This window comes from Aulonocara sp. 'chitande type north' Nkhata Bay, linkage group LG6 (assembly GCF_057382095.1).
Source record: "Aulonocara sp. 'chitande type north' Nkhata Bay isolate Kocher_YH1m ecotype deep benthic linkage group LG6, A_spYH_male_GT1.1, whole genome shotgun sequence".
NCBI lineage: Eukaryota > Metazoa > Chordata > Actinopteri > Cichliformes > Cichlidae > Aulonocara > Aulonocara sp. 'chitande type north' Nkhata Bay.
Genome location: NC_141349.1, coordinates 28,711,162 through 28,724,254, shown reverse-complemented (window position 1 = coordinate 28,724,254; position 13,093 = coordinate 28,711,162). Strand labels below are relative to the sequence as shown.

At 38.6% G+C, this 13,093-nt stretch overlaps 1 protein-coding gene across 3 annotated transcripts; it reads right to left on the bottom strand.

Annotated features, from left to right (window-relative positions):
- Positions 1-4,152: 4,152 nt before the first annotated feature.
- On the bottom strand, positions 4,153-13,065 carry LOC147328027 (uncharacterized). Of its 3 annotated transcripts, none has more exons than XM_086296143.1 (5): positions 8,056-13,065; positions 6,702-7,055; positions 5,995-6,384; positions 4,959-5,068; positions 4,153-4,525 (listed from the first exon to the last, which is right to left on the bottom strand). In XM_086296143.1, exons 1-5 carry the CDS (start codon positions 8,114-8,116, stop codon positions 4,328-4,330), a joined length of 1,113 nt encoding a protein of 370 aa, XP_086152269.1. In that variant the 5' UTR covers positions 8,117-13,065; the 3' UTR covers positions 4,153-4,327. The 3 variants fall into 3 exon arrangements, with proteins under 3 accessions (XP_086152269.1, XP_086152270.1, XP_086152272.1); XM_086296144.1 differs by having other exon boundaries at positions 12,036-13,065; XM_086296146.1 differs by having other exon boundaries at positions 12,051-13,065.
- Between the last annotated feature and the right edge of the window lie 28 nt (positions 13,066-13,093).

Here is a 13,093-nt window from a genome sequence, read left to right as displayed (position 1 = left end):
CATAACAAGAAGATCCCGAAGGAAACCCAGAAAGGTTCTTCAGTGTTCCTTCATGCTTTTGCTTGCAGGTTTGCTATTGAGACGATTATAGTAGCAGCCACAGTAGCGCTGACATTGAGTGCTTTTTCACATTCTTTATTTTATTTAGCCAGACCTAGGAAGCTGTCACATACATTATTCTGCAATAGCCCCATATTATACAGTACTGCAGCGATAGCATCTAACCAGTACTGTGTAGGATTGGGGCTGTTGCAGAGTAATGTATGTGATTGCTTCCTATCACATACATTCATTGTAGACTGCTGTACTAAACTTCACCATAATTTAATTTACAGTTAATTCCATCATATCACAGGCACCATCTTACTTTCTTTGGTGTCAAAAAACACAAGGGAAATCTTTTTTAAGGTTCTGATCAATGTACAAGAATTTCATTTGTATGTCTTTTGTTTATCAGCAACATTTTCATTTTCATTTTTCTTCTGAGAGTCATTGGAAATGTGTTACTTTAACATACTGCAGTAATACTTCAATTCAATTCAGTTTTATTTGTATAGTGCTATATCACAACAGTTACCTCAAGGCGCTTTATATTGTAAGGTAAAGACACTAGAATAATACAAAGAAAACAGAAAATCCTGACAACCATATGACCCCCTATGAGCAAAGAAACTTCCAGCAGAACCAGGCTCAGGGAAGGGTCCCTTCTGTTGCTACCGTTTGGGGGTGAGCGGAGGAAGACGGGACAAAGACATGCTGTACTTGTGATCACTACAATAGAAACTTTGATTCAGTTTGCTCACTGCTCATTTATAATAAAGTCTTTACAGAAATACCCAAATGCAAACATGTTTACAAACTGGCAATATGCACCAGATTCAAAACATATTATATATAATGGAAAGATTCTGCGTGCTAACTGGAGTCCAATTTGTTTGGACCAGATGAGTTGACAAGTTGTTGTAGTTTATGATGGTGTTGAGATGAGAGGCACTCTCTGGGTTTTGTAGTTTCAATTTAGATTTCTTCACTTCACTTCTGAACTTGGAGCACACCATTTCCTCCAGATGGAGGGGGGCTGCTGTTTGACTGGGAGACGTCATCTCCTTTTAGGTGTGAGGATGTCACTTCACATGGTGGCGCACTTTCCACTTTCATTGAAAGAAGAGGAAAACAGAGTTAACGCGCACTCTCGATTTCCCATATCGAAGTTTGTCTCAAGATGTCGTCCTCAACAGGAACTCTTACTTGACTCTGACGTGACTTACCTGGGAAAAAATACTGTATTTCAGCACTAATAAAAATTTACTAAACAAACAAGAAGAAGCGGATTTTCAAAGTGTTTCTGACTGAACTTTAAGACAAACATCCTCGTAACTGACTGAAACCACGTCATGAAACTAAGCTTTGTTTTTAATGTCTCCTGTCTTCGTCAGTGACAGGTATCTTCGTCATTAGACACTTGTACACAAACATGCAATGAAAGGTTCATAGCTGTTGTGAAACTGATGTAAAGCGTATGCTTCAGAGCCTGTAAGAGCCATGAAGAAGCCAGAGGTTGGCTGATGGTCACTAAGAGGATACCACAAAAGAGAAGGAAGACTGAAAATTTCCACTTCGAGCATGTTGTGCTTTATGGTTCCATGTGGTAAGCCTTGAGAGCTGCTCTGAAAAGCAATAACGCTTTCAGTTATATATGTATGTTTGGTTTATATCATTTTACAATCATCACAGTTTTGCTTTCTTTAACTTTTTAAAACTAAAACAGGTTTCTATTTTATAAAAATTTCACCGCTGGTTATTGCTGTGGTGATCAAAAAAAGTTTGGACGGTTGTTCGTGTGTGTGAATTCTTACAACGCTATAGCCGGTGGGCTTCAAGGTATATTTTGAAATCATATTATAAGAAATGTTAGAAAATATCCACTAGCTCTTTAAGAAAGTGACTTCCTGTGGCTCAGCTCAGAAATTACCACAGCTGCACGTACAGTTCCCACTGAAAGTTGACACCAAAATATCGAAATACCGGCCTGAGCTGCACAAAGAAATTTACCAACCCACTTTGTGTGATGACAAAAGCCCGAAGGCATGCCAGGCACTGTAACACCACCGCAAAGCACTAATTGAAGCCTAGAAGGTAATCTACTGACATAAACTGCGAGTATACAGCAAATGGATCAGGACTTTGAACATTTGAGGCAAAGTGAAACTTCGTTGGGCCCACGTTCAAACCTCAAGACACGAACAAAAGGAAATGTGTAACTAACCAACATCACAAACGTTGAAAAACACTCATGTGTTGAACATAACTGCAAGAACTTAATGGAAGAGTTTCACCACCAATTGTTCGAAGAATGACTTTGTTGTGTAATCATTATTAAAATGGTTCTAAGTAGAAGTAGTAGGAGTAGAAGTAGCATACCCAGAAAGGTTCTTGAGGGGTTCTTCAGTGAATCACTTTGTGATATCAGGGGTTTGCTAGTAGCATTGACATTACAGTGGGGCAAAAAAGTATTTAGTCAGCCACCGATTGTGCAAGTTCCCCCACTTAAAATGATGACAGAGGTCAGTAATTTGCACCAGAGGTACACTTCAACTGTGAGAGACAGAATGTGAAAAAAAAATCCATGAATCCACATGGTAGGATTCATGGATAGCACGAGCAAGACAAAACCACCCGACAATAAAAACCAGCACTATGGTGAAAAGCTGTTTACAGCTCATGATCACTTCTTGTTGTATTACTTCTTGTCAGTACTAGTCTTGTCAGTACTAGTCATTCTGAGAACAGCAGGCAGGAAGAGACCACAGAAATAAATAAGCAGTACACTGCACCGTTGGTGTCTGCAGACACAGTGGTTAACACTGTAGTCGTCCAGACTTTAAAGAACAAAATGTTAACTCAGTTTCACAAAGTTGGCTTTTAATCCAGAGCTGCTGCAGTTTGCTTTGTGTTGCTTTCCCTCTTTAATGCATTAGACAGAGATTACTGAGACATGTGACCACACTTCACTTCTATGAACCTGAGTGAAACCTAAGTTTCACTAAATATCTGTCTTCACCACCATTGGTCTTTATGCTCTTTGCTTTTCTGCGTCTGTTGCATCCAGCCAGAGACATGGCATACTTGTTGGAGTGCCTCTCTGGTAAGGGGGCCCCTTCTCACAAAAAAAAATCCCTTCAGGTGATGAGGAAGAGCGCCATTCAGACCCACAGAAAAAGAAGAACGGTGTGTTTTAATGCTACGGTTCAAAAGGACACATGAGGTACAGATTATCTGATGAACCCCTCCACCTGGCTGTCCTTTCAGCCTTTTTGTGCGGCATGTCTCTTTGCAGATGTCCATGAGGTGGTGTGGCTTGTTTTCAGTGACAGTGACACTGGTCACAGCTGGGTCACAGCTGCTCTATCAAAGCCCTCAGAGCTTGATTGAATTTTAGCTGTTTCTTTGCATAGTTAATTTGAGTTGTGCACCTGCAATTGTGGTGTGTGTTGACCCCTGGGCAGGTGTGAGATATTATCAGTTTTGGTCTGTGTGGAGTTTCTCCCTCTCTGCAAGTATAGTAACATAGTCAGTTCATGGGGGGTTTGTTGTGTGCTTGCTTTGGGCCTAATTGGGTTACTGAGTTGAATATTTAAACAGCCAACTGCTAAGCTTCTTAAAGTAGATAAGTAAAGGGAGGATTCCACTTTAGTTGAGGTACGTGTTTGTCTCTTTGCACTAAATGACCTGAGGCCATGCTGGGTTTCCCCCCCTTCCTGGGCCTCATGGCAGCGATAGAGGAATTTGTTGCGGTGCCATGTGAACGCTTTCTGGAAGGGGAACTAGTCAGACATCAACACTGCCAATTGTGGTTTCACCAGGAAACTTGACTAAGAGCTAATTTAGTTGTTAATATTGTATGAAAAGGAAAAAGAAAAGTTGAAGCAAAGCATAGACATGGAATAAAGAATGCTGAATATGGAGATGCCACGAAGGAAGAAATGAGGAAAACCTCAGATGACTCAGTATACTGAAAGGAGGATACTAGTGATCCACTGTGGAGACCCCCTAAAGGGTGATGGATGGACTCAACAAAAACAAGATGACAAATGAAATGAAACGTGTGCAGAAAAAACCTCCGCACGCACATCACGACAAACCAGCTTTGAATTTCAAGATGGATTTTATTACAGCAGGTCAATAAAATATTACAAAGGATGCACATAGCCAGAAAAATATTTACGCCAAACCAGAAAGTGAACTGACCCCCACCAGCCAAGTTCAGGCACAAATGTCCAACTGCAACATTTTCTTCTGTGTGTTAACTGGAGTTGCGAGTGTCGCTCTAGGTTTTGATGCTGTTGAGAGCTGCTCTTGGAGTTTCATAGTGGTTCTCTGACGAGGATCTCTTCGCTGGGCTGTCTCTGTACTCGGAGCACCCTATGTCCTTCAGACGGAGAGGGGTCTCTTTTTGACTGGGAGACTTCATCTCCTCGTAGATAGGGGCCGGACTATGTGACTTCGCATTGTGGCGTGCTTTGCCCTGACAATCATTGAGCGAGGAAGAGAAGTAAAATAAAGACTTAACACACATTCTCAATTTCCTGTGTCAAAATCAAAGTTTGTCATTTTCTCTCAAGGCGACATCCTTAGTGGGAACTCTTAACCTGACCCTTTCTTGGAAAAAATAAAGGCCAATTTAAGCACATAATGTAAGTAAATGATACAAATTTGTTAAACTAAGAAGAAGAAGAGGGTTTTTGAAAGTGTTCTTCACTGAACTTTAAGACAAACATGTTGATAACTGGCTGCACAAAGTTGTGAAACCAGCGCGGTTTCTGTGGTGAGCTGCAGATCAGCCGTGATCTTAACAAACAGGTGCTGCTTGTGCTAATGCTTCAGTTAGATTTCACTCTCTTGCCCCTGTGTACCAGCATACTCAAGGTAGCACATCACAATCAAAAAAAGACACTCACTTTACATAACACACATCCAGTGAGGAGCAGGAGGAGGAGGAGAACGCCCACAGCTGATGACAAAACGTACAGCAGAGAGGAGTAACTGGAGCAACCGCACCAATGACCACCTGAGGAGAAGCAGAAAGAGGAAGGCGTGTTTAAAATGTGAAACTCCATACCATTCCCCTTTCTTCAACATAGACACACAATCAGAATCAGAAGTCACTTCCTTCTTAGTTTTAAGCTGCAGTTTGAATAATATACCTCAAAAGGATATCAAGATAGTGTGGAAACTTCTGCAAACTTTAGGATAAACAGCTCCAAAAAAAAAAAAAATCCCCTAAATGTTCATAAATAGGCAAATGTTATCAAACATCTGATAAGATTTGGTTTGCACATTAAAAGCAGGAGATATGCTAAGCAGCACAATGACCTTTAAAGCCTTAAAAACAAAGTGTACACATCCCTAAACCTGCTGAAGATTACAGGATATCTGTTTACAGAGGGGGAAATGTAGAACATCATGACACAAATGATTACAACTTTAAAATAAGACTTCATTAGAATAAAAAACAAAAAGCTTTCAGTTGTTTCCAAATTGAAGATAAGCTTAAAGGATATAGTTCACACTACATTCAGAAACAACCCCTCAATACCAGATACCATCAAAGGAAATGAGTCAGAAATATTCCTGTTCTCATCACTAGCGCTATCAGATTGATTTGGTTAGCACCTTATTAAACTTATCTCACATGCACAATATATTAATTTCTGCTATTGTCTTTGTGTTATCAGTTTTTCACATGCCTACAGAGAAAGAAAAGGGCAAAAGACATTGGAACATTGTTGATGTGAAACTAATACAGACCATAAGCTTTGCTGGCTGTAAAAGCCCCACAGCAACACAGTGTTATTGATTACATCATCAGTGGCAGCTTTGTTAGTAAAAGCTAGAAATTTTCACAATTAGTATGGAAAGAAGTTTCATCTTGAACAGCAAATACCAGTCAGCTGAAGTCACCTGGTGAGAAATTCTCACTGTGATGTGACCCACCTTGTACAGAAATAAAGAATACACGTCTCCCTAGGCTGGTACTGCTATCGGGTTGACCGTGCAGAAGCAGCTGGCAGCTGTACAAAGCACTGTCTTCTGGCTGCAGCTGCTGCAGGGTGAGGTTGTAGGTGATGCCGCCGGGGCCGGGCGCAGAGGACAACTGGACCCTCTCAACAGGGAACTGAGAGGAGGAGGAAGAACGGCTGCCGCTGTGGTGCTGCTTTGAGTTGTACAGCAGCTCTACAGGTCCCCGACCCTTCTGCCTCTTTAGAATCACCCCCTCCACGGCCAAGCCTTCCCCACGTTGGGGGAGGCAGGGGAGTACCGCCGAACCCCCAGCACATCTCTCTATCACGTACTCTGGATAAGTGTCCACTGACTCAGGGACATCTCCAAAAGGAAAGGGAATAAAAACGATATAATGGATATGGGTGCCACTAGTAAGGATCAAGTTCCAAATCTGATTTTATTATGTGCATGAGTCTGGCATGATATGTTAAGGAGGAAATGTGCCATACTTAGGAAAAAAACAAACAACCAGAACTGCTCTGTTAAACTTTTAAGATGTTTGAGGCACTGCTGAGACGCTATGTTACGCTTTTTACATCCCCAAAGAAAAAAAGCTTCATCGTAGCACTGTAATATGGTTTGGAAAGTGTAAGTGTAGTTTAATGCTAAACCTAAAATAAATCAAAAAGTACACTCACCAGCACCAACAAGGAGGAAGAATTCCGTCTTTGATGGTATCTTTTCATCTGCAGAGGAAAGATTTTCCACGACAAACTCGCAGTAGTAGCGGTCTGTGTCGCTGGCGTTCAGCTGAGAGATGGTGATATTCAGAGAATAAAGGCTCGGGTCTCCACTGACGCTAATGCGGCTTTTGTCAGCAGAATTGTCAACTGTAAAGTCTTCCTTGGTGTACTTGAACAGCACTTCTTTATGATTCAGCCAGGTGCGTTTCAGGTAGACTCCCAAGGGCGATGGGTCCCTGTGTTCAATCTCACAGGGAAGAACGACAGATTCACCCTCATGCCGCTTCAAGAAGCGAATCTCACTGTGAGCTTTAGATGAAATTAAAATGACAAAAAAAAGAAGCACATCACAAACAGAGAAGAACTAAACATAATTTATTTTTAGCCCAAATTTTCATAAAACTGGGGTATGCAAAATGTAAATACCAGCAATGAAGGTGTATGTGTTTGTATACGTATACAGACAGTATGCACCTAAACAAATGTTTCTAGTGAACGATAAGCTCTTTAATGCGCCGCTCTGTTGTACTACATGCAAAATGTGGTTTGGCATTTATTGAAATAAGGAAGATATTCACTGAAAAGGATGTTATTCTCAAACCAAACGGCATTATGTGACAGATTTTCAGGTTACCAGTTCCACCAACTGGCACTCTACGCCAAGATCACAAAGTGGTGAACCACTTCCCATCTTTACTTTTGAAAGAGTGCCTCTGACTCATGATAGTATTGTATAACATAATAAGGCTTTAGCTGTTACATATTAAAAATTCAAAAGATCTCTCTACATTTTTTTCCGTTAAATGTATTGTTCAAATGATTTGCAAACCATTCTAGTTGCTTTTTAATTTCCATTTTAGATAAGCATGTTTTAAAGTGTTGGAAAAATAAAGATAATTTTCACGTATTTTTTAAAACATTTCACAGATAATTACTGCAGTGGGGGGCAACAAATATATTAAATATGAAGAGTATTGTTCAGCAGAATGTAAAACAAATTGTATGTTTGAAGTCTAGATTACAATCTATCATTGTAATAGACATTAGACTTGCCTAGTGACTATATTTCAATTTCACACTATAACAAAAGGCAAAAAGGTTCAATAAATGTGACCAGACTATTTTCACAGATTTCCAGTGCGCTCCTTTTTGCTTCTATCATTTTATCCACCAGCACTCCAAGTGACTTCAGATTCCTTCGCACAGAAATTACCCAAACCACTGTGCCGCATGCACAATTCACATTGAAAGAAAAACCAGTGATCAAACCACCACCAGCCACCAGCCTGAGGAACACAACCAAACTTACCAAACCCAATCTGCGTGATGACTACAGCCCACAAAAAAGCAAGGTATTGGATCCAAATCATCTTTTACATCACACACTTAAGATCTTGTGGGAAGCCACTGATGGAAACCATAACAGCAGAGATGCAAGTGTAAAAAACTGAATTTCAAGTGTGTCTTACAGTAAATGAAACCAAGAGGAACTCCATTAGCTCCACCTTCAAACCTCAAGACATTCACAAGAGGAAGCGCGAACAAATGAACATCACGACTGTTGGATCAGCTCCTCCTACAGCCATGAATTAAAGCATTTAACACCTCAGCTGAAACAGTTTAGGATCATATTGAGTATTTGCTGAGCACTGGCTCTAAAGAAAGAAGCAGCATGTGCTCTCTTTTGTCTTAACTTCAATTAACTTCAATAGCAGAGCTTTATTTGCATTAATTGGGTTTCACATGTTTCGGAAAAAAACTTTCCTCACATAGTATTTCTGTATGTCCCAGAGGAAATGATGCTGAAGACTCGTCCGTGAACAGGATGTGTCTGCTTTTTGATGATAATTTGCATCATTGGAGAGAGACTAGAAAATAGGTCCAGTGACTGAAGGGAGCTAAAAAGATATTTTATTACTGAAAAATTAATCAAGAAACTCAAGAAAGTACTCTGAAAACATTCAGATCTCAAGTTTTTACTGAAGAATGTAACAGCTTCAGTACATGTTAAATAAACTTGGTCTCAGCTATAAGACAATTGGATCATTCTTCAATATTAGCGATTCACCTTCTATCTACAGACAAAACTACCGAGTATTTCGTTAATCTAGATAAGAATCCTCATTGTTTCTGACTTATGGGGAATTCCAGTTATCAAAACATTCATCATGCTATTGTTCACATTCCAATTAGCAGATATAAGAAAAACAGAACAAATAGGACAGCAGTGTAATGTCATTTGAATGCATCAACAACTGAAGCATGGTAGAAAAAAGTGCATTTCGTGCAACCTCGACCTGCACAAACTAATTTCGTGCTCTAGATTTGTATCAGGAAAACCACAATTAGGTGTCAGAGGTGGCTTTATAGCATTTTTCTGAATAATGAGTCACAGTTTGAGAACTCGCTTTATTTTTGAACTGTTATCTTTACTTCAGTGGCTGAATGTGGATGCATTCAAATAAAAATCTATCAAGTAAATCTTAAGTAATACTTACTTAAGCAATTAAGTAAGTCTTACTTACTTAAGATTTACTTAATAGAATTTTATATGAAGACTTACTTAAGTAATTAAGTAAGTCTTCATAAATGAAGACAGAAAACTAAACAGCAGTGACGTTTGTAGGGTTACTGAAGTTGGGCTAGCTGGTATATAATGATGTGCTACGTGACCGCTAGCGACACAGCTATGGTAGCATAATATAAACAAGCTAACTTTCTTTCCACTTGATAAAAGTTAACGTGAGTGTTCTCGGTGGTCAGAAACAAATGTAATCGCATGGCAGGATGCTGTAAAAGGACCAAACTTCAGCCAGGAGAACAACTGAGATAATCCAGCCACAATACAATACAATTTTTGAGATTAAATAGAAGAAAATACAAAACATTAAACATGTTAACAACACAAAAGCCATATTAAACGCAGACTACTTTAGACCCGGAAGTAGAATTCGTCACGTCATCACTTGATAATCGGTTTGCATGTCCACCATGACCAAAACCGGAAGTGACGTCATTTCGCGGAAATGCAGTTTTTTACCATCAGGACCTTACGAGTCTATACTTGTGTTTTTAAAAGTTATGTTTGACTTTATGACTTTCTGTGTCGTTTCTGGAATGCTTAGGATTCATATTGCACTACTGGAAATAGTTTATTTTGATGCATATGCTGTTTTTTTTTTTGCAAATTTGCATTATAATACTTATTTTTGTTTTTCCTGCAGTATATAAAAATTGATGTATTTCAAAAATAAAACTATGAAGACACTTAAAATAAATTTCCTGTGGTGGGAAACTATTTTGTGCAACTTTTTTGTATTTACAGATAAACCTCTTAAATTTCTCTAACTAGAAATATATGTTAAAAACACAAAAACGATTTTAAATTTTTTTGTAACTTTTTTGCAATTTATGTAATTACTATACACTTAATGCATACATATCATTAAAATTTGGGCTATAATGGTTTTATTGATGTATATCAACTTGAAATGCTCCCAAAAATGGCACTACAACATGTAAAAATATAAGCTCTGGCGAACTTGGTTCTATGGTAGGTCTTAAAGGGTTAATACTGTATTGTACACCAACTACTCGATGGCAGGTGAAACAAATACCTTGATGAACTTTTGCACCTATGTGCAATAATGTGCAATAACATGTTTTACTTTAGGAGCCTTTTCAAAACATTCAAGGTCATGTGACACAGAAGAGTTAAAAACGGTAAGAACAAAAGTACCTGACAAGTCAAAACAAATTTGCATGTAAATTAACTCTGAACAGAGGATTCATGTGACAGGTGAGGAGCGGAAACAATACAATATTTAACCGGAAGCCAACAGAACTGCTGAAGGACTAGTGTGACGTGACTAACGGAAGGACTTGAAGTAACTTATTACACTAACAGAAATTAGATTCCACTGAAAGTCAAGGTTTTCACTGTTTCACAATTATTTGTATGTTAATCAGCAGTAAATCACAATTCTGACCTTAACTTGGGTTAACATGCATTTAGTGATCATGAAGTTGGGGTTAAAATCTGACTAATACTCGGAGCAGTGACTCGTAGAGGGGCAGATAGTTTCTGAATGCCTACAAGCATGAACACGTGGATGTTATAAACCAGAATGTATTTTTTTTTTTTAGACCCGTTAAAGAAAACAAGTGTCAACAGAAAATTTCAATTATTTTTATTAAATTGACATGTATTATTTCTGTACTTTATATGACAGCTTATATTTATTTTACTATCTGGAGAGAGAAATAAAGCATCTGATACAGAAAACCGTTATGACATGAATAAGAAGCACATGTTAGACAGACTCATAGCTAAGCACATCTGAAATCCAATAGCTTGGTCTAAACATGAGCCTGATGCTAACCCCCCCTCAAAAAAACAAAAAAAAAAAAACAAAAAAAAAAAACACCTAACCAGTATCAATACTTTCACTTTACGTATTACAGACATTAGCTCTTATGTCAGAATTTAAGAGTTAGTTCACCCAAGTTTAAAACAACCTTCCTACTCAGCTCTCACCTGTGGTGTCCTGTTTTGCTTCTTTTTGGTTCAGATATTCTCGATACAATTTTATGTTCAGGAAAAAATGTGATATTGTTTTGGAGAATGTGTAAGACAGCAAGGTGAAGAAAAAAAAAATTCAAGTTTAGCCTAAATTTTACTGCTATATAAGACTAATCCTGAAATCATGGTGTTTTTCCCAAAAACACTTCAGGGGAAATTCATATTATCATTTTACTTATTACAAGGAACAAAAACAGTGATGATTCTTGAGACTGAAGGGAACTTCCCAGAGAACAATCACGTTGGTGTGAAACATTTGACAGAAATTCTTTAATGTCAATGTGCAAAGTTAGTAAGATGCTGGAATTTACCTAGCAAGCACAAAAACTAAGAGCAATCAGGTTAGACACCACTTGCGAAATCAGGGTGAACTGACCCTTTGACAGAAGCCCCGGTGACACTGGCGGCCCATCCCACGACTACTTACCATGTTTGTAATTTTCAAACTCAGACAGGACAAGAGAGACAAACTCAGTGCACATTTCAATGTCACTTCAGGCATAGCTCTTCTGACATCACACTAATGAGCCACAACCTTGAAACCACTCACAGATGAAGTGACACTAATCATCTTAAAATCTGCTGCTGGGAGACGTGTAGTCCAAGTGTTCATGTGCTGTGGCTGATTGGTGTGAAATTTAATAATACAAGGCCTAACGTCCACATGTAGAGGATGGAGCCACACTAGAACATCATCAGGTACTTACTGAGTTTTAACTGACCTGTCATGCCAGCTGATTGGGTTTTAAGGCTGAAAAGCTGATATGGATGGGCTACAGACAAAAACAAATACAAAGCAGTAAGTGATATGGGCAGAGGAAACACTGTGCCACATCAAATACCTACAAGCACTTCTTTTTAAAAAACCTGCTATTTTTTGTTTTTAATCCATATATGCACTACACTCAGATTTGCACACCTGTGGTGTCTGTTCTTTCACGGATTGCTTTATAGACAGCAATCTGTAACAGGATATCCCCAGATGTCCGACAACTATGATACGTCTAGGATTTAAAACAAAACCACGCAGCAACACAGGCCAGCACTGTGGTAAAGACCAGCCAAACAAAGTGCTTTGGAAAATAATAATAGGCATTGATTTACTGTCATTTTAGAAATATAATGTTAAGGGGTTAGCAGTGGTCACAAGAAGACCCTCAGGTGTCTGTTCTTGCATTTTATTTTTCCTATAGAAATGACAGTGCTAGTTACTCTTTAAATTAAAAAAAAACTGCAGGGAGAAAGAGACTGCAGAAATAAGCACTACGCTGCAGACAGTGATTAACACTATAATGAAGTCTAAAGTAAATAGCAAAGACCTCACCTTAAAAAACAAATATGTTAAACTCAGCTGCTGCTGTTGGCTTTGTTTTGCTTTCCCTCTTCAATGCATAATAGAGAGATGACCACGACAGACACCAACATTATTAAAGCAGTCAACCGTGTGTGTGTGTGTAGGAGTTAATGGGTCAGAAATGAAACTTAGCTTTTCCTTCATTGCAGACTGGGTGTACTGCAACTGTATTGCTTAATTTGCAGTTAATTCCATCATATCACAGGTACCATGCAGTATTTTGGAACATAAAGTTAGCCAACATCTCAGTTTTTGGCTGGAAGTACACAAACTCAAAGCATGTAAAATCTTTATTAGGCTACTGAATTTATGTAAAGAATTTTTTTTTAAATTTATTTTTCATAATCAGTCTATTATTAAGGCAATGATTGATGCACTCAACAAAAAACAGATGATGGCAAACTTGGTCTT